At 43.2% G+C, this 22,095-nt stretch overlaps 1 protein-coding gene across 3 annotated transcripts in view; it reads right to left on the bottom strand.

The window, feature by feature from the left end:
- The window catches only part of noxa1 (NADPH oxidase activator 1), a 77,219-nt gene that overhangs the window by 10,726 nt on the left and 44,398 nt on the right, over window positions 1–22,095 (bottom strand). For 2 of the 3 annotated variants that reach the window (XR_011882857.1, XM_072240632.1), the window contains exons 8-10: window positions 21,409–21,554; window positions 19,079–19,184; window positions 11,193–11,316 (exon numbers count right to left, since the gene is read on the bottom strand). Coding sequence is in view for 2 of the 3 variants with exons in the window: in XM_072240632.1 (XP_072096733.1) it covers window positions 11,193–11,316; window positions 19,079–19,184; window positions 21,409–21,554 (376 nt within the window). In the remaining variant the exon portion in view is untranslated. Of the gene's footprint in view, window positions 1–6,925; window positions 10,158–11,192; window positions 11,317–19,078; window positions 19,185–21,408; window positions 21,555–22,095 lie in introns of those variants that run through there. The other variant, XM_072240631.1, reaches the window with a different exon arrangement.

Below are 22,095 nucleotides of genomic sequence, written 5' to 3'. Positions count from 1 at the left end.
AGACCAAAACTACACACAATACTCCAGGTGTGGTCTCAACAGGGCTCTGTACAACTGCAGAAGGACCTCTTTGCTCCTATACTCAACTCCCCTTGTTATGAAGGCCAACATGCCATTAGCTTTCTTCACTGCCTGCTGTACCTGCATGCTTACTTTCAGTGACTGATGAACAAGGACACCTAGATCTCGTTGCACTTCCCCTTTTCCTAACTTGACACCATTCAGATAGTAATCTGCCTTCCTGTTCTTGCCACCAAAGTGGATAACCTCACATTTATCCACATTAAACTGCATTTGCCATGCATCTGCCCACTCACCCAACCTGTCCAAGTCACCCTGCATTCTCATAACATCCTCCTCACATTTCACACTGCCACCCAGCTTTGTCTCATCTGCAAATTTGCTAATGTTACTTTTAATCCCTTCATCTAAATCATTAATGTATATTGTAAATAGCTGCGGTCCCAGCACCGAGCCTTGCGGTACCCCATTAGTCACTGCCTGCCATTCTGAAAGGCACCTGTTAATCCCTACACTTTGTTTCCTGTCTGCCAACCAATTTTCTATCCATGTCAGTACCCTACCCCCAATACCATGTGCTCTGATTTTGCCCACTAATCTCTTATGTGGAACCTTATCAAAGGCTTTCTGAAAGTCCAGGTACACTACATCCACTGGCTCTCCCTTGTCCATTTTCATAGTTACATCCTCAAAAAATTCCAGAAGATAAATCCATGCTGACTTCCCCTTCGTAAATCCATGCTGACTCAGACCGATCCTGTTACTGCTATCCAAATGTGCCGCTATTTCATCTCTTATAATTGATTCCAGCATCTTCCCCACCACTGACGTCAAGCTAACTGGTCTATAATTCCCTGCTTTCTCTCTCCCTCCTTTCTTAAAAAGTGGGTTAACATTAGCTACCCTTCAATCCACAGGAACTGATCCTGAATCTATAGAACAGTGGAAAATGATTACCAATGCATCCACGATTTCTACAGCCACCTCCTTAAGTACCCTGGGATGCAGACCATCAGGCCCTGGGGATTTATCAGCCTTCAGTCCCATCAGTCTATCCAACACCATTTTCTGCCTAATGTGAATTTCCCTCAGTTCCTCCATTAACCTTGGTCCTCTGGCCACTATTACATCTGGGAGATTGTTTGTGTCTTCTCTGGTGAAGACAGATCCAAAGTACCTGTTCAACTCATCTGCCATTTCCTTGTTCCCATAATAATTTCACCCGTTTCTGTCTTCAAGGGCCCAATTTTGGTCAACTAATTTTTTCCTCTTCACATACCTAAAGAAGCTTTTAATATCCTCCTTTATATTCTTGGCTAGCTTACCTTCGTACCTCATCTTTTCTCCCTGTATTGCCTTTTTAATTATCTTCTGTTGCTCTTTAAAAGTTTCCCAATCCTCTGGCTTCCCACTGATCTTTGCTATGTTATACTTATCTTTTATTTTTATACTATCCTTGGCTAACCTTGTCAACCACAGTCGCCCCTTACTCCCCTTAGAATCTTTCTTCCTCTTTGGAATGAACTGATTCTGCACCTTCTGTATTATTCCCAGAAATAACTGCCATTGTTGTTCCACTGTCATCCCTGCTAGGGTATTTTTCCAGTCGACTTTGGCCAGCTCCTCCCTCATGGCTCCATAGTCCCCTTTGTTCAACTGTAATACTGGCACTTCCGATTTTCCCTTCTCCCTCTCAAATTGTAGAATAAAACTTAGCATATTATGGTCACTAACTCCTAATGGCTCCTTTATCTCAAGTTCCCTTTATCAAATCCGGTTCATTACACAACACTAAATCCAGAATTGCCTTCTCCCTGTTATGCTCTAGTACAAGCTGCTCTAAGAATTCATCTTGGAGGCCCTCCACAAATTCCCTTTCTTGGGGTCCAGTACCTACCTGATTTTCCCAGTCTACCTGCGTGTTGAAATCCCCCATAACAACCCTAGCATTACCTTTGCGACATGCCAATTTTACCTCTGGGTTCAACTTGCACCCTATATCCAGGCTACTGTTTGGGGGCCTGTAGATAACTCCCATTAGGATCTTCTTGCCCTTACAATTTCTCAGTTCTATCCATACTGACTCTACATCTCCTGATTCTATGTCACCCATCGCAAGGGACTGAATTTCATTCCTCACCAACAGAGCCACCCCACCCCCTCTGCCCATCAGTCTGTCCTTTTGATAGGACGTAAATCCCTGAATATTCATTTCCCAGCCCTGGTCCTCTTGCAGCCATGTCTCTGTTATTCCTACAACATCATACTTGCCAATTTCCAACTGAGCCTCAAGCTCATCCACTTTATTTCTTATATGTCGTGCATTCATATATAATACTTTTAATCCATTACTCCCCTCACCTTACACATCGATTCCTATTGCACTTGGCCATACTCTGCGATCCCTTCCTGAACTTTCTGTCCCATTAATTCTGTTGTCTTTCTTAACTTTTCTTATTCTCTCTTTCCCTTTAACTCCATCCTTATATTTCCTCTCCTCCCCCCAACTACTCCATTTAAACACACCCGTGTAGCAGTGGCAAACCTGCCTGCCAGAACGCTGGTCCCCAGCCTGTTAAGGTGCAACCCGGCCCTTTTGTACAATTCATCCTTACCCCAAAACAGATCCCAGTGGTCCCTTTCCCCTGCTTCCCGCACCAGCTCCTCAGCCACACATTCAGATCCCCTATCTCCCTGTTCCTGCCTTCATCAGCATGAGGAATTGGAAGCAAACTGGAGATAACCACCATAGAGGTCCTGCTTTTAGGGAGATCCAGCTTGGCTTTGTGCGTGGCAGGTCATGCCTTACCAACTTTATTGAGTTTTTTTGACAAGGTGATGAGAGAGATTGATGAGAATAGGGCAGTGGATGTTGTCCACATGGATTTTAGTGAGGCATTTGACAAAGTCCCTCATGGGAGGCTAATCCAAAAGGTCAAGATGCATGGGATCCATGGCATGGCAAATTGGTTGTTTGGATTCAGCATAGAATAGTGGTTGATGGGACTTATTCAAACTGGAGGTCTGTAATTAATGGTGTCCATAGGGATTTGTGTTGGGACCTCTGCTGTTTATGATGTCTATAAATAACCTGGATGAAAATGTAGGTGGGTGAGTTAGTAAATTTGCAGATGATACCAAGATTGGTGGAGTTGTGGATAGTGTAGAAGAGAGGCAAAAAATACTGCATGATATAAACCAGTTGTAGATATAGGCTGAGAAATGACAGATGGAGTTTAACCCAGATAAATGTGAGGTGTTGCACCTCGGAAGAGCAAACGCTAGGAAACGGTACACTATAAGGGTGAGGTCCTTAACAGTGTTGCTGAGCAGAGAGACCTTGTGATCCGAGTTCATAGCTCCTTGAAAGTGGCGACACAGGTCAATAAAGTGGTTAAGAAGGTTTATGGAATGCTTGCTTTTATTGATTGAAGCATTTAGTTCAAAAGCCAGGAGGTTATGTTCCAACTTTATAAAACTCTGGTTTGGCCACATCTGGAGTATTGTGTACAGCAGGGGTCCCCAACCTTTTTTGCACCGTGGACCGGTTTAACATTGACAATATTCTTGCGGACCGGCCAACTGGGGGTAGGGGGGGTGTTCAAGTAGGGTTAAACTCACCTCAACATGTCTTTTACAGTTAGGGTTGCCAACTTTCTCACTCCCAAATAAGGGACAAAAGTAGCAGTCAAATCCCGGGACACTTTACCCCAGGAAAGACTACCATGACCATGAAGCCTTGCACGGGCACCTGTGTGCGCATGCGCATACGTGCCGATTTTTCCTTCAAAAATTGCTTTTGCCTTCATCTTCCCGACTATACTGTACATACATTATTTCTACTTTATATAGGCTGTGTATTTATCATATCATTCTTGCTTTTACTATATGTTAGTGTTATTTATTTTTGGTTTTATGTGTTATTTGGTATGATTTGTTAGGTTATTTTTTGGGTCTGGGAACGTTCAAAAATTTTTCCCATATAAATTAATGGTAATTGCTTCTTCGCTTCATGCCATTTCGGCACGAAAGGTCTCATAGGAACGCTCTACCTTAGCGGGGAAAATACCCGTTTCCTCGTGGGCCGGTGGCACATGCTTTGTGGCCCAGTAGTTGGGGACTGCTGGCGTACAGTTCTAGTCACCCTACCATAGGAAGGATATTGAGGCTTTGGAGAGAGTGCAGAAGAGGTTCACCCAGATGCTGCTTGGTTTAGAGGGCATATGCTATCACGAGAGGTTGGATAAATTGGGTTGCTTTCTTTGGAGTGGCAGAGGCTGATGGGAAATTGGATAGATGCTTATAAGATTATGAGAGGCATAGATAAAGTGGACAGAGATTTATTTCCAGGATTGTTATGTCTAATACCAGAGGGCATGCATTGAAGGTGACATGGGGTAGGTTCAAAGGGGACGTGAGGGGTAAGTTTTTTACTCAGAGTTGTGGATGCCTGTTATGGTGGTAAAGGCAAACACATTAGAGGCTTCTAAGGGACATTTGGATAGGCACATGGATATAAGGAAGATGGAGGGGTATTGACATGGTGTAGGTAGGAGGGATTAATGTTTGGGTGTTTATTGATTTGCTATTTAGCTGGTTCGGCACAACAGTTGTGGGTCGAATGCTTGTTGCTGTGCTGTACTGTTCCATGTAAATGTCCTATGATTAGGCTAGTGTTAAATAGGTGGGTAGTTGGTTGGTGTGGTTCGTTGTGCTTTATCTCTAACTAAAAATAAAAATAAATATTTTCTGTCTGGATGTAAGGTTTGTGTTCACACTAAATGATGTAGCACCCACTTCTGGTAATAACTTCCTGTTATGTATTGGCATAGTTCCCCTAAGTTTTCCCTGTCTGTGGGAGCATCTGGCTGAAATTTCATATACCCAGAAAATTTAATTTGGAAATGTAATTTTAGCCATTCCTAATAGTGCCTGCAGCTGCTTCATGGCTGTCAGTGGTCTCTCTTTATGGTTATTCATGCCAATTTGAAGCACGGTTTTCAGATTTCTGGACAGGGCTCCAATGTGTCCAGAATTGCATGATTGAATTAGTTTCTGAGTAGTTCCATGCTTGTGTGCAATGTTCTTTAATCTAGGAGAGGTTAAAATCATCAGTTATTAAAATGGGCTTGCTTGGTGCAGTCTCCAGTTTCTATTCTTTACCAAACCTTGGTGTGTCACATTACCTTTATTCACAGTCTCCAGCGACAGTTCAGGAACCCCTGTCAAAGTTGGCCCATGTCAGTGCTGTGTGGCGTCCTTTCTTCATCCCTGTGTTTGGCATCAGACTGTCCTTCTGCCTTTAAAATGCAGGTTTGTTGGGGAAGGAGCTGTCAGGTGCTCTGAAGAGAGAATCCCTGTGGTCAGGTGTGGTGGCTTGGGGAGTACATCCGTATATACCCGTGGCCAGGAATGCTGCACCAATGCAAGGCTCTGATTGGCTAGCTATTACACTGTGTCAATAAGCCTGTGGTCTTAGTCTGGAATGGGTTCTCTGTGGTAGGATCTGGTGGGTCAACGTGGATAGACTGGTCTCTGGAAGCAGTCAGTGGCCCTGGGCAAGTCCAGTCTGTTGTCCCTGGATCTGGTTGGGACTCAGGCACTAGCACTGTTTGGATTAATCTTTGCTCTGTTGCAGCTACCATTGTGTTGTTCAGTTTGGTCAAGCCCATCTTGCTGAGGCAGGGTCTCACAGGCCATTATTGTCTGTGGACATAATTCTTAGGGGATTTTGTCTTGATAAAATGGTTGACGCATGGTTTTGTCAGAGCAAACATTAGAATACCACAAGAAAATTACTGCCAAAGACCTCAAAGACCCACAAAGTCAACTTTTCTCATTACCTCAAAATAATTGTAAAAGCCACAAAGTATTACTGGCCTGCCATAACTAGCAACTGCGAAGACAGTCTTGGCTTTTCTAAGAAGCTGAAACTGGATAGGTTTGATGAGAATGACCAAGAGACACAGGATCTATGGGGGGAAATAAAAAGTAAACAGTCGATGTTTTGGGCCGAGATCCTTCATCAGTCCTGATGAAGGGTCTTGGCCCAAAACATCAACTGTTTACTGTTTTCCATAGATGCTGCCTGGCCTGCTGTGTTCCTCCAGCATTTTGTTGTGTTGCTTAGATTTCCAGCATCTGCAGATTTTCTCTTGTTTGTGAAGAGACACAGGAGCTAATTCTTTACAGATGAAAGGCATTCTTGAGCTGGAAGCTCCATCTTTCTTTGAAGCAGAAGACCCAGCGCTATGGGTATCTGAAGTTGGACATTTAATAGAAAACATGGGACTTGAGAATGGATGGTGGAGGGAGAAAGTGAGCCCAGAAGGCTCAGCCACTCACAAACAGCCCTGACAACCAGAGTTCTTCAGCTCTGTTAGAGCCATTTGTAGCCCTAACACCCAAGACAGTCCCGACTGACAATCATGGAGATGAACTCAAAAAAGATGAAGAGGTAGTCCATGTCTCCTGGACTTTAACCAAGACTCTTTGGCATGGAGTGTACCTAACACCATCCCACAGCAGCCTGTCTGGACCAGTCTTGCCACCACTCATAATCCAACATGAGTTTGCGATGCTGCTGTCTTCCTGGTAATGGTAACACATTTTGGAAATAAAGTGTTTGTTTGAGGAGTCTAGTGTCCAGCATGTACCTAGGCACCATGCTAGCATTGCGGTTGGCGTGATGTTGTTACAATTCAGGGCATCCCAGAGTTTGGAGTTCAACTCAGGTGCCATCTATAAGGAGTTTGTATGTGTTCCCCATGGAATAGATAGATAGATAGATATACTTTATTAATCCCGAGGGAAATTTGGTTTCGTTACAGCCGCACCAACCAAGAATAGAGTGTAAATATAGCAATACAAAAACTCCCAACAATCAAACAACAAAATGCAAACTATGCCAGATGGAAAATAAGTCCAGGACCAGTCTATTGGCTCAGGGTGTCTGACCCTCCACAGGAGGAGCTGCACGTTCGATGGCCACAGGCAGGAACGACCTCCCGTGCCACCAAGTGTTGTATCACGGTGGAATGTGGCCGAAGTCCAACAGTAAAAAATTCAATATCCAGTCTGCAAACACGTTCCTCGATTGTAATATACCCCGGATTGCACCGTCCATTGTTAGCCAAAACAGTAAGCACCCAATTCCTTTACGCTTAATGCATGGGCTCCCCCTGGGTGCTCTGGTTTCCTCCCACAATCCAAAGATGTACCGGGTAGGTTAATTGGTGGGAGAGTAGAGGGTGTAGCAGCAGTTTCCTGCTGATACAGGAAAGCATTCGCTAGAGCCTTTAACTCAGTCAACCAGAGGAGACTGTGGAACACACTCCACAAATTCAGCTGCCCATGACAAGTTCATTTCTATCTTACATTTGCTCCATGATGACATTAAAAGCCTGACAAAACTGTTCTCTGCGAAGACAGGTGTCTAATAAGGCTACATCATTGCCCAAGGATCTTATTTAATTTTTTTTTCCTGCACTGTTGCATCAGAGTTCCAGATTTCCTGCATGAATTGTGCTGATCTTCAACCCACAACAACTCCACTCCGCAGCAAGATCATCCAAACCTCAGTACTCAAGCTACAACACACAGAAGACTTTGCTGTTTGTACACTCTGAGGTCAAGCCACTGTCAATGCTTTTGCTGGACGTTTGCAAACAACTTACTTTGCTACACCACACTACCCTCCAACAATAAAGATGGCTGATCAGGGCCTGGAAAATGTGGCCCATCCCATATCCCAAGACCCATCTCAAAGACAAAATTGACCACGGTCTTCGATGCACCAGTGCAGCATTTGGTTATTTATAAATGGAGGATGTGGCCATCAAGAATTCAGACCTGGCACAGCATCCTTGGGCAGCAGTGATCCCTGCCCTCTGACATCCTTCTGAGTCCTGGGCCACCTACAGAATGCACCTCTAGAAAATGGAAAAACACCAACAATATCTCCACAAGATCTATCACATTTACTGAAACGACATTCTCAGTGACCTCTCCCAGACCAACGTCTCTGATATTGAAGCCCTATTTCACACCCAGTCAGCTACGCTGGACAGAATATTTTATTCTCACACCCAACATCAGACTCCAAAATAGACACGAACCTGAACTCGAAGGAGGAGATTACTAGTTGAACAAAAGATATGAAAGCCCTCTGACTACAGGAAACTCTGGTCAATTACCTTCTCAAAGTGAACAAATAGCAATCAGGGTGGCATTGAGAAATATGAGGTCTTGTCTTGCAAGCCCTGCTTTGGCAGAGAAAGGAGCACAGCAGCATACAAACTAAACACCCGTCCACCCTATCAGCCACCCGGGGAATGTCAAGCAACAGAGCATAGTACAGGCCCTTCGACCCACTATGTTATATCGACCTTTTATCTACCTCAAGGTCAATCTAACACTTCTCTCTCATGTAGCCCTCCATTTTTATTTCATCCATATACTTATGGTTCCTATATTATCCTTATTTGTCACCTTGAAAAGGAAAATAAGTCAAATTAAGTCACCTTTGGTCCCAAGAAACAGCCTTAGTAGTCTGCTGGCCACATAAAAATTATAATAAATCAATTGATTGAATTTACTTTTTAGATATGTAGTGAACCAAACAGCCAATAAATGCCCTACCGTACAGTTTACCTTTATTTAACAAGAAGATAAGATTATAAATGTGTCTGGTGACAGGTTGACTCCTTTGTTGGAAGCTTTCCTTGCTGATTTCATATTGATGGTATGTAACCATTTCACTCAATGAAAAATGTTTTAACCAAGATAAACCAAAATTGAGAGAGAGAAAAAGCAAGATCTTCAAGCTCTTTAATAGCAGAAATATTTGAGAACACCTCTACTCCCAAAGAAATTTTCTTTCCTCTTGCTTTCATAAAAACATTTTTAAGAGCTAGGCTGTCAGCCCTTCGAGCCTACTCCACTATTCATCACGTTCACACCAATTCTCTACCTCGTGCAACATTCCTACACTATTCCCAAATCCCTTACTTCCCTTAATGCCCATAAAATAAATCTGTGTTTTGAAGGGGATACAGAATTCCAAAGTTTCACCAGCTTCTAAGTTAAATAAATTCTCCTCATCCTAATTCTAAATCTAACCTTTATTCACAAACTGGGACCCTTGTCCTAGACTCCTCCCACAGGGAAATGATCCTTTCTACCCTAGATTGAGAAGCATGTTAATTAATTTTTAAATTTCAATTATATCTCCTCCTATTCTTCTAAACTCTAGAGAATACAATGCCTAATAAATATTTCCTAATAAGAAACCCCAAAGCCCCTGGAACTAGTCTAGTGAATCATTGCTAAATTTCCTCTATGGCAGCTATACACGTTGTTGGGTAAGGAAACAAAATTATATCCCTGGGACCATTCTGGAACTCTGCCTCATCTCCCCAAGAGACTAAGCAGACCCTTCCCAGAGACCATTCAAATCTCCACTTACCCCAGAGAGTGTTATACTTACTCTAACTAGAACTTTTGGTTCCCCTCTGGAATCAAAAGGAAATCACCCAGAGAGATGTTCAAGACTTCAACCACTGGAAATCAAGAAATACCATCCCCTTTTTTCCAAATACCGACCATACCAACAACTCCCTGAATCTGAACATTCTCTCTCAGGAGGAGTGAAATCTGAGGTTGAGCTGGGGATTTGTTTGGTCCACTGTGGTGGGGCTCTGTACTCCTGGTGTACAAACAAACCAACATCCACACATGACCCACCCTTAGGAGATTAGTGCCCCTCATCCTTCAGAGACTGAAGAAATCCTAACTACCCAGAGACCAAGGAATCCATTCCCTTGCCTGGAGACTATGTCTCAGAAAGATCAGGGTCATCTCCTTTCTGAGGTCAAACATGCATCCCTTCGAAAACAAACTATAACCCACAGCCACTCCCAGTTATTGGCCAGACCTCTGTCTGCCACCTCAGCGGGTTCCCAAATGTTTTGTTTCAGAGTTGGTCTCTGTGAAAGATGCCTTCTTAGAGGCTCCTGTAACTTCAGAGCAAGCTGATTCCTTGGAGTTGGTGGTTTACAGCTTTTGTGGTCCTACAAAACACCGAGGGAAAATGCCGATATTCCCATTGGAATGTCCCTCCAGCCACTCCTCATTCACTACAAGGAAACAGATTAAGAAAAGACTTCTTGAAATAAATGGTATTGATGGGTAAGTATTGTATTGACAGCTATTCAGAAGAGGAGGGTAGGTACAATATGTCAGGACAGGGCAGTGTGGCTTCACTGATGGGGAGCTGTACTATTAAGGGCTATTGACAGCAAAGGATATGTATTTATGGGATAAGGCTGGATTGAAAGGGAGTATGTATTGAGAGCGGCTGGAGTTTCTACTGGTGGAGAAAGGGCCGTAGTGGAAGGAGATTGGATTAATGGTGAGGGCAGGGATGGTGGGATTCTGTACTGACAAAGCAGAAGTGTATTGATGAATGAGGAAGTGTACCGTATTAGTGGATGGGAGCTACAGCCACAAATCTGTCTTAAGTCATGCACCATCCTACCTTGGAAACATAGACAGCAAAGGTTTAGAGGGATATGGGTCAAATGCAAGCAAGTGGTTGCCTCTTCCTAATAGTTCATTGGGAGAGCACCTTCACCAGGACTGCTATGTTCAAGGTGTCAAATCCCCATCACCTTCAAGACAATTAGGGATGGGCAAAATACGCCAACCTAGGCAGTATAACCCAGATCGCAAAAAGATAGGGATGTTGTGGTCTATATGCCCAGAACACCAAGTAACACCTAGATCCCCTCACATTAACAGGGAGAAAGGAGCTATATTCCAAAATTTTGTATGCATAAAGCAGGACACATGAGGAAGCGAAGAAGGAAATTCTTCACAATATGCTGCCATTTCCTAGCTATACCTTCTGCTAATTCCGAAGATGATATGACTTAACTCCCATGGCTATTGGTAACCTGGTATTTATTGGTGATAACACATGTATTGTGTGACTGGGTTGAGGTGTAGGAACAAAGGTCAATTATTGTCCTCCTTAACACTGCAACAATCATGAAGGAATGCTTGAGGTTTGAATGTGTGCATAAGGACTGTAGCTCTCTTGATAGAGAGGGGTCTGTGTAAGATATGGTGTGTTAGATGCCAGTAGTAGATTAAGACAGATGACATTTTACCTTCAGATAGTACATCAATGACATCGCCTTCATTAAACTCCATATCTTCAGGACCTTGTCCACTGTAGTTATAAAGAGCCAGGGCTTTGTAGAGTATTTGGCGTCCAGCTAAAGGGTCTGTAGACTAATAAAGAATTCAGTTAGAATAGCCAGGGCATAAACTGTTGTGTTAATTTGTAGTTGTGATTGAGTATAATGTAAAGGGGTGATGTGAACTTCAGAGTCGATCTCTGTACAAAAAGTGTGTGCTGTACTTCAGATCTCAATGAGTCTGTGCACTATTGTTTCTGTCTTCTGTATTGTGTACTGTCATTATTGTATATGCATATTACAGTTTGGGTGTTCTGTTCCGTGAACACAGTATGTGTGTACATTTTGCAGTTTGAGTACACGTAGTTAAGTCTCAGTGTGTATTGTGAAATAAAGACAGTATGAAGGTCCCTTGCTTATGAACACGTCAGCCGAAGGAAGCATTCTCCCTGCATCTACTCTCTCATTCTTTTAAACTCAAGAAAATCCAACTTCGAAAGCACAAAACTACTATGCCGTGCCAATGGCTTTTGGGACTGTCAGGTAACGGAAGCCATTGAGATAAAACTAGAGGAAAATAATTTTAACAAAGCCAAAGGTCTTGCTCTAAGTAAGAACTGTAATTCGATTGTAAACAAGGTGGGAGAGTGGAAACCTGATTGGATGAGGACTAACCAATCAGGAGGGACAGACTATGGGGATATAAATACCCAGGCATCATCCCTGATGAAGCTGGCAGAGTTTGTCATCAAAACACTGGTTATAAGCAATACTTGTACCCGGCTGGAAACCTGAGAAGAGTATATTCATCCTATCTACTCAATCACTCCTTGTATGGAAAAATCACCATCCCTGAACTGATCTAGTTAATTCTGTCTGAACTTCCTCTTAAGCAAGTAGACCAAAACTATACACAGTACTCCAAGAGGGTCTCACCAGGGATCAATATGATTGCAATAAGACTTCCTTACTCCTATAATCAAGCGCTTGCATAATTAAAGCTAACATACAATTTGCCTTCCTAATCATTTGTTGCACCCGTTCCTACTGCTTTCAGTGGCATATTCAAATGTACCTGGATCCCCTTGAATATCAACATGACCCAATTTCATTCCACTTAATCTTTTGTGTTTTTTTTTGTTTTGTACACATTTCTTCTACATCATATTTTCATACACTGTTCATACTCCCTTGAAGATTCTTTATTGGACATCATCTGTTTGTTTGCAGTCTCACCAGTATTGCCAAGTAAAATTAGAAGATTGCTCCCTTAGCTGAATTGTTGATCTACAGTATATAGTAAACTATTAGGGCTTCAAACATCTTTTTCCTGTGCTATCACAGCCTGCTAGATTAAAAAGTATCCATTTATTCTACTCTGTCCAATAACTAATTTTCTATCCATGTCCACATGCTACCTTTGATTTCAAGTGATCTAACCCTGTTGACCAACCTACTGTGTGGAACTTTATTGAAACCCTACTGAAATACCAAATACACCACATCCATGGTAGCCCTTTACCTCTTCCACTTATCACATCCTCAAAAGAACACCAGTATATGAGTCATACATGATTTACCTTTCACAAATCCACACTGATTCTGTGTAATCCTATTATTCTTTTAAAGGTGTTCTATATTACATCTCAGAATCAAGTCTATTACCAGTGGCTTGTATGGCATGAAATGTGTTGTTTTGTGACAGCAGTGCAGTGCAAAGACATCTTGCATTTTAGATTCAAACCATTTTCCTTCCACTCACATTTGTGTCAGTAATTACCCATTTTGCCCTGCATCTTTTTAAAAAATAATATAGTCATATTTTCTCCTTTCCAAGCATATAGCACGAAAAAAGATCTTTCTTGCCTTCTGACACTGTCTATGTTAGCCACCAGGAAGCTAGACTCCTCCTGTCCATATGGGTTACATCAACCTAATCCCACTATCCACATTCAGCCTGTAACTGTCTAAACCATAATGTTTTAAATGTGAGTATACCCAGGCTGAGTGCCTACTGGCACAAGAGGTCCACAGCAGATACCACTTCACTGGATCTTCACTCAACCCTGGAACATCTGGAGAGCAAAGATGCAGACACCAGGATGCTCTTTATCAACTACAGCTCAGCAATCAATACTATCATCCCCTCAAAACTAATCAATAAGCTTCAAAACTTTGGCCTCAATGCCTCCGTGTGCAACTGGATCCTTGATTTCTTCACCTGCAGGCCCCAGTCAGTTCAGGTTGGCAAAAATATCTCCTCCACAATTTCCAACAGCACATGTGCACCACAAGGCTGTGTGCTTAGCCCCCTGCCCTACTTGCTTTATAGTTGTGTCTGTGCGGCTAAGCACAACTCCAATGCCACGTTTAAGTTTGCTGACAACACCACTATCATCAGCTGAATCAAAGGCGGTGATGAACCAGCATATAGGAGGGAGATTCAAAATCTGGCTGAGTGGTGCCACAACAACAACCCCTCCCTCACTCAATGTCAGCAAGACCAAGGAGCTGATTATTAACTTGGAAGAGGAAACCGTGAGCCAGTCCTCACTGGGGAATCAGAGCTGGAAAGGTTCAGCAACTTTCAATTCCTTGGTGTTGTCTTATCTGAAGATCTGTCCTGAGCCCAACACACAACTGCAATCACAAAGAAAGCATGGCAGCACCTCTACTTCCTTAGGAGTTTTCAGCATGACATACAGAACTTTGACTACTAACTTCTACAGATGTGTGGTGGAGAGTATATTGGCTGGCTGCACCACAGCCTGGTATGGAAACACCATTGCCTTTGAATAGAAAATCCTACAAAAAGTAGTGGATATGGCCCAATCAATCAAGGGTAAAGCCCTCCCCACCACTGAACACACCCAAACGGAGTGCTGGCGCAGGAATGCAGCATCCATAGTCAAGGACCCCCCACCACCCAGGCTATGCTCTCTTCTCTGCCATCGGGAGGAAGGTACGAGAGCTTCCCACTCCTTACCTTAAAACCATGTCCTCTTGTATTGAGCAGTGGTGCCCTGGGGAAGAGGCACTGGCTATCCACTCTATCTATTCCTCTTATTATCTTGTACACCTCTATCATGTCTTCTCTCATCCTCCTTCTCTCCAAAGAGTAAAGCCCTAGCTCCCTTAATCTCTGATCATAATCCATACTCTCTAAACCAGGCAGCATCCTGGTAAATCTCCTCTGTGCCCTTTCCAATGCTTCCACATCCTTCCTATAGTGAGGCGACCAGAACTGGACACAGTACTCCAAGTGTGGCCTAACCAGAGTTTTACAGAGCAGCATCATTACATCGCGACTCTTAAACTCTATCCCTCAACTAATGAAAGCTAACACCCCATAAGCTTTCTTAACTACCCTATCCACCTGTGAGGCAACTTTCAGGGAGCTGTGGACATGTACCCCCAGATCCCTCTGCTCCTCCATACTACCAAGTATCCTGCCATTTATTTTTGTACTCTGCCTTGGAGTTTGCCCTTCCAAAGTGTACCACCTCACACTTCTCCGGGTTGAACTCCATCTGCCACTTCTCAGCCCACTTCTGCATCCTATCAATGTCTCTCTGCAATCTTTGACAATCGTCCACACTATCTACAACACCACCAACCTTTGTGTCATCTGCAAACTTGCCAACCCACCCTTCTACTCCCACATCCAGGTCGTTAATAAAAATCACGAAAAGTAGAGGTCCCAGAACAGATCCTTGTGGGACACCACTAGTCACAATCCTCTAATCTGAATGTACTCCCTCCACCACCACCGTCTGCCTTCTGCAGGCAAGCCAATTCTGAATCCACCTGGCCAAACTTCCCTGGAACCCATGCTTTCTGACTTTCTGAATAAGCCTACCATGTGGAACCTTGTCAAATGCCTTACTAAAATCCATATAGATCACATCCACTGCACTACCCTCATCTATATGCCTGGTCACCTCCTCAAAGAACTCTATCAGGCTTGTTAGACATGATCTGCCCTTCTCAAAGCCAAACTGACTGCCCCTGATCAGACCATGATTCTCTAAATGCCCACAGATCCTATCTCTAAGAATCTTTTCCCACAGCTTTCCCACCACAGACGTAAGGCTCACTGGTCTATAATTACCCGGACTATCCCTACTACCTTTTCTGAACAAGGGGACAACATTTGCTTTCCTCCCATCCTTCGGTACCATTCCCGTGGACAACGAGGACATAAAGATCCTAGCCAGAGGCTCAGCAATCTCTTCCCTCGCCTCGTGGAGCAGCCTGGGGAATATTCTGTCAGGCCCCGGGGACTTATCCGTCCTAATGTATTTTAACAACTCCAACACCTCCTCTCCCTTAATATCAACATGCTCCAGAACATCAACCTCACTCATATTGTCCTCACCATCAAGTTCCCTCTCATTGGTGAATACCAAAGAGAAGTATTCATTGAGGGCCTCGCTCACTTCCACAGCTTCCAGGCACATCTTCCCACCTTTATCTCTAATCGGTCCTACCTTCACTCCTGTCAACCTTTTTTTCTTCACATAATTGAAGAATGCCTTGGGGTTTTCCTTTACCCTACTTGCCAAGGCCTTCTCATGCCCCCTTCTTGCTCTTCTCAGCCCCTTCTTAAGCTCCTTTCTTGCTTCCTTATATTCCTCAATAGACCCATCTCATCCTTGCTTCCTAAACCTCATGTATGCTGCCTTCTTCCACCTGACTAGATTTTCCACCTCACTTGTCACCCATAGTTCCTTCACCCTACCATTCTTTATCTTCCTCACCGGGACAAGTTTATCCCTAACATCCTGCAAGAGATCTCTAAACATCGACCACATGTCCATAGAACATTTCCCTGCAAAAACATCATCCCAATTCACATCCGCAAGTTCTAGCCTTATAGCCTCATAATTTGCCCTTCCCCAATTAAAAATTTTCCTGTCCTCTCCTATTCTATCCTTTTCCATGATAATACTAAAGGCCAGGGAGCGGTGGTCACTGTCCCCCAGATGCTCACCCACTGAGAGATCTGTGACCTGACCCGGTTCATTACCTAGTACTAGATCTAGTATGGCATTCCCCCTAGTCGGCCTGTCCACATACTGTGACAGGAATCCGTCCTGGACACACTTAACAAACTCTGCCCCATCTAAACCCTTGGAACTAATCAGGTGCCAATCAATATTAGGGAAGTTAAAGTCACCCATGATAACAACCCTGTTATTTTTGTACCTTTCCAAAATCTGCCTCCCAATCTGCTCCTCTGTATCTCTGCTGCTACCAGAGGGCCTATAGGAGACCCCCAGTAGAGTAACTGCTCCCTTCCTGTTCCTGACTTCCACCCATACTGACTCAAAAGAGTGATGGGTGAAACCAGGAGAGGGGGAGGAGTGAAGTAAAGAACTGGGAAGTTGATTGGTGAAAGAGAGAACAGACTGGAGGAAGGGAATCTGATAGAGGGTAGAAGACCATGACAGAAAGGAAAGGTGGAGGAGCATTCTCCATCTCTACTTCCGTCTGTCTGTAAGGTGCCCATACCTGCCTTTAAATGCTAACCGCTGTGATGCCATAGGTACTCTCATTGAGACTATGATGTGCAATCTTCTGTGTTTTGCAGAATTTTTTCCTTTCCAGAAGTCAAAGAAGTAGAAAGGATCCATGTAAAACTTGATGCTGTCTTTTCCATCCTCCCTGATATGTGGAACTCATGAAGAATTTCTCAAGTTAATACTTTGCAGTGAAACATCTACTTTGGGATCAAGCTGTGTTACTTTAACTTGCAAACAGTCTATCCATTCTCCAAGGCTGTTCACTTTAAAAGCAAAGCTGCCCGCTTCCCTGAACAGTTCACCAAAGATAATTTCAGCAGATTTACTCAAGCTGCCAAGTTGCTGAAGACATTTGAAAGTGTGATGTTTGTTACACATTCCACTTCACTTGGAACATTACTGGGCAAAGGCTGCGTCACAAATGTCTCGGTTCAATGTTCCTCAGCACTAAAAGTATGGCCATCCAGAAGAAGAAGAAGAGGAAAGCCCTTAACTCCAAGTGGAGTCATCAGGACACCGTCATGATGGCATTTTTTTTTAGCAGGCTTTCTTATTTTTACGAGGCCGAGTTGCTAGCTCGACGCTCAGCGCAGCACCAATGGAAAGCGTGCAAGGGAGCCGGCTGGATTCGAACTCGGGAGCCTTCGCTCCGAAGTCCGGCACTGATGCCACCACACCACCAGCTGGCATGGCCATCCAAGTTCAGGCACAATTCAAGATCCCGAGCCTGCCCACTCCCGCTCCACCCACTTGGGATCCTGAAGCCACTGCCCACTGTCCATTTCTCATCACCCAGCAATGGCCCACCATCAAGCCCACCCCAGCCACAACTTTTGCTCATTTCTGCACTCCCATTGGCTTCTTCTGTGTTGTACTGCATCAAATCACTCGTATAAAACTAAATATCCCATATCTACTTGTACCCTCATTTCTCTTGCTGGTTACATCCTCAAATTAAATTTGTTTGACATGGATCTTTACTCTATTCCAATTTAGGAACAGCTTCTTCCCCTCCGCCATCATATTTCTGAATGGTCCATGAACACTACCTCACTGTTTTGCACAATGTATTTTTTATATATTATTGTATTTTATAGATTTGTATTGCACTGTACTGCTGCCTGCCAAATATCAAATTTCATGACATACTGTATAATGAGAATCAGGATAATTAATCTGATTCTGATTTTAAAACAATACCAACTGCCCAGTCATAGTATTTTCTAAGCGTCTTCTGACAACGTACTTCATTATGGAATTTTCTTCCTTCTTTCTTAAACAACAGTATTATATTTTCAGCTTTTGAGACTACAACAAGTATTTCCAAAGGTTGGCTCCAAGCCTCTGCAGGCATTCACCGTCCATACGTGTACCTTTTTGTTCAGAGCGCTGGGAAGTGGGCAAGCAGGCCAACAGATCTGTCCAGCTTTCATCTCCTAAACTTCTCAACTGATTCTCTTTAGTGATAATTATGGTATTTACAGTCCTCACTGTCATTAGGCCCTCTGTCCACCACTTTCACTGCCACATTTACAGCGTCTTCAGCCATGATATGAAAGTGTTCAAAGCCTCGGCTTGTATTGCCCAAACAATATTTTCTGCAGTTGCTTCAATGGGAAAAGCTTTTTTGCTAGCTTCTTTTCAAGATTGTTTTTTGTCACTTGTATAAAGAAGAATGAAATGATTGTTACTCCGGATTCGATACAGCATAAAAAACACAGTAAGCATAAAGAACACAATAAAAAAACACTGCAGTATATATAAATGCACAAGATTAGCTGAAATACATAGACTGATTGTATGTACATGGAGTGATGCTAGGGACAGGAGTATCTGTACATGACAGAAAATAAAGTAGTGGTAGTAGGAAATGTGGTGGGGTGGGTTAATGGATGGAGGTTTTTTAAATAGTTTTAGAAAATATCACAATCATTTTTTGTATTTATTGATCATTTACTTTCATTTTCTGAACCAAGATGAGGGGGAATTTTTTTAGCCAGGGGGTGGTGACTCTGTAGAATTCATTGCCACAGACAACTGTGGCGGGCGGCCAAGTCACTGAGTACATTTAAAAGGCTGAAAAGTTCTTGATTAGTAAGAATGTCAAAGTTTACGGGGAGAAGGCAGGAATATGGGATTGAGAGGGATATTAAATTACCCACAATACAAAAGTGGAGCAGATTAGATGGGCTAAATGACCTAATTCTGCTCCTATGTCTTATGGTCTTTATCATTTTTGGTCATTTGTTACTGCCTCTTAAATACATAGCTGAAGCAAACTCTGCTTGCCTGCTGGGTATCATTTGTATCAAATCAGAATTCAATTCTCACCTTGCACCAGACAGTAATGTGCCTTTCGATAACCTGATTCCACATCTTTTTCAGATCTTCCTCTCCTCTGATGGGTACTAGCTCTTGCTTTTTCTCATCTTTGTAACTGGGAGTAAAGTGGATGTGGCGATCAGAACAAAAGAGAGAATGCACATGAGTTGATAACAATTAACAAGGACATAGGTGTTAGATAAAAATTAACAAAATATAGGATGTTCCAGCATAGAAACATAGAAACACAGAAAATAGGTGCAGGAGTAGGCCATTCGGCCCTTCGAGCCTGCACCGCCATTTATTATGATCATGGCTGATCATCTAACTCAGAACCCTGCACCAGCCTTCCCTCCGTACCCCCTGATCCCCGTAGCCACAAGGGCCATATCTAACTCCCTCTTAAATATAGCCAATGAACTGGCCTCAACTGTTTCCTGTGGCAGAGAATTCCACAGATTCACCACTCTCTGTGTGAAGAAGTTTTTCCTAATCTCAGTCCTAAAAGGCTTCCCCCTTATCCTCAAACTGTGACCCCTCGTTCTGGACTTCCCCAACATCGGGAACAATCTTCCTGCATCTAGCCTGTCCAATCCCTTTAGGATTTTATACGTTTCAATCAGATCCCCCCTCAATCTTCTAAATTCCAACGAGTACAAGCCTAGTTCATCCAGTCTTTCTTCATATGAAAGTCCTGCCATCCCAGGAATCAATCTGGTGAACCTTCTTTGTACTCCCACTATGGTAAGGATGTCTTTCCTCAGATTAGGGGACCAAAACTGCACACAATACTCCAGGTGTGGTCTCACCAAGGCCTTGTACAACTGCAGTAGTACCTCCCTGCTCCTGTACTCGAATCCTCTCGCTATAAATGCCAGCATACCATTCGCCTTTTTCACCGCCTGCTGTACCTGCATGCCCACTTTCAATGACTGGTATATAATGACACCCAGGTCTCGTTGCACCTCCCTTTTTCCTAATCGGCCACCATTCAGATAATAATCTGTTTTCCTATTTTTGCCACCAAAGTGGATAACTTCACATTTATCCACATTAAATTGCATCCGCAGATCTTCTCTTGGATAGGACGTAGGTAGTGCGGGCGAGACCAGCACTTACTAGATATCCCTAATGGCTCTTGAAAGGCAGTGGTGTACTCTCCTCTTGGCTACTTCAGTCCTTGTAATGAAGGTACTCCTGTGATATTATTAGGAAAACTAGATTGGGCATTCTATAATGGAGGAATGCAAATTTGCAAACCAGAACTATCTCTCTGTCTCTCTCTCTCTCTCTGTATCCTGCAAGTTTTTTCTCCCTTTATGCTGATGCAACACCTTTCTGAAATTACTGTTGATCTCTGCTTTCACCACCCTTATCAGCAACCTGTTCCAGGTCATCACCACTCTGTTTTTCTCCCACATCACTTGCCTACAATTCCTTTGTACTCAATTCCTTTTGACGTCAGCTGGAATAACAACTTTTCTTTGCACATTTTATCTAAATCTTGTCTACCTGTATCAAATCTCCTTCCAAACTCCTCTTCTCCAAGGAGATTTCCAGCTTCTCCAACTTGACCTTGTAACTGAGATCCTTCAGCTCTGGAAACCCCATTGGCAAATTTTATCTATATTCTTCGTCCTTGGTACATCCTTGGTGAATGCAAATGAACACAATACTCTGTCTGTGGCCTAACCAGGGCTTCATATTAATTCAGTGTGACTGTCCTTGTTTTGTTCTCACCACCTCTGTTTATGAAGCTCAAGATGACACAAGCTTTGTTAACCATTTTCTCATTAAAAATTAGGAACAGGAGTAGCCTACCTGGCTCTTTGAGCCTGCTCCTCCATACGGTGATCATCTCTCTCACCATTAATTTCCCCTCTAGCCTTTGATACCCTTATTGTACAGAAATTTATCAATCTGTGCTTTGAATAAATTCAATGACTGTGCCCCCAAAGCTTTCCAAGATAGAGAATTTTTTTTTCTTCCTTCTACCATCTGCGTGAGATGATGGGACTTTCGAGAGACTTTGAGACTTTTTTTTTTACCGTGCCCATGGTCTGTCCTTCACCAAATTACGGTATTGCTTTGCACTGTTGTAACTATATGTTATAATTATGTGGTTTTTGTCAGTTTTTCATTCGGTTTGTCTTGTGTTTCCGTGATATCATTCTGGAGAAACATTGTATCATTTCTTAATGCATCCATTACTAAATGACAATAAAAGAGGACTGCATGTCCTCATAATCTTAAAAAAAATAGAGTGAAAAGAGTTGGAGGTCAGCTCCACTGGCTGTGAATGCTAAAACTGTTCAGTGTACACTCCCCTTCCTTCCCACCTCAGTTCCATCCATCCTGACTGTCGGCTGAGTTTGGATTTGATGATGTTTAGAAGGTCAGGGTAAGATGTGCCAGGTTCCACTCTTGCCGCCGCTGAATACTCATAGTGAACCTTCATTATCACCGACTCAGGGTTCGGTGAGACCTGTTTTGATCAAAAGCAATTTCGAAATATCAGAAGGTAAAGAAATTGGAACCAAATGCAATTTTACTACTACACTTTTTCCACTATGTTTCATTTCCTCCTCCCAGTATACCTTCATTTACAGCTGCAGGTGGAATGCCTATTTGGTGGGTAATGGAAGACTGAGGGAGTTTGGGGTCCATTCCTGGGCTCAGATACAGATGTGAGGGCCCAACCCCTTTCCCCTCCAACAATATCAGAAACTATCTTCTAAGAGTGAGCTGGCTGTTATCTCATTTTTGCTCAGGAATTTGACCAGAAATCATAAAAATCAAGAGACTAGAATGAAAGAGACTTAGTGTTGGATGGTATTTAGAGAGTTGGAAAATGTTCACCAGCAGAAAAATGTTCCAGTCAGTCACAGACTTCATTTCCTTTGGTGATTTTCCCGAGACCTCTCAGCTTCCTGCTCACTCTCAACTCACTTCTACATCCTCCCTAAGACCCTGCCCTCTTCTTTCCCAGTCCTGATGAAGGGTTTTAGCCAGAAAAGGCAGTATGG

Source organism: Mobula birostris, chromosome 22 (genome assembly GCF_030028105.1).
Source record: "Mobula birostris isolate sMobBir1 chromosome 22, sMobBir1.hap1, whole genome shotgun sequence".
NCBI classification, from domain to species: Eukaryota; Metazoa; Chordata; class Chondrichthyes; order Myliobatiformes; family Myliobatidae; genus Mobula; species Mobula birostris.
The sequence above is the reverse complement of the archived record's forward strand: the minus strand, read 5'-3'. Positions and strand labels throughout refer to the sequence as shown.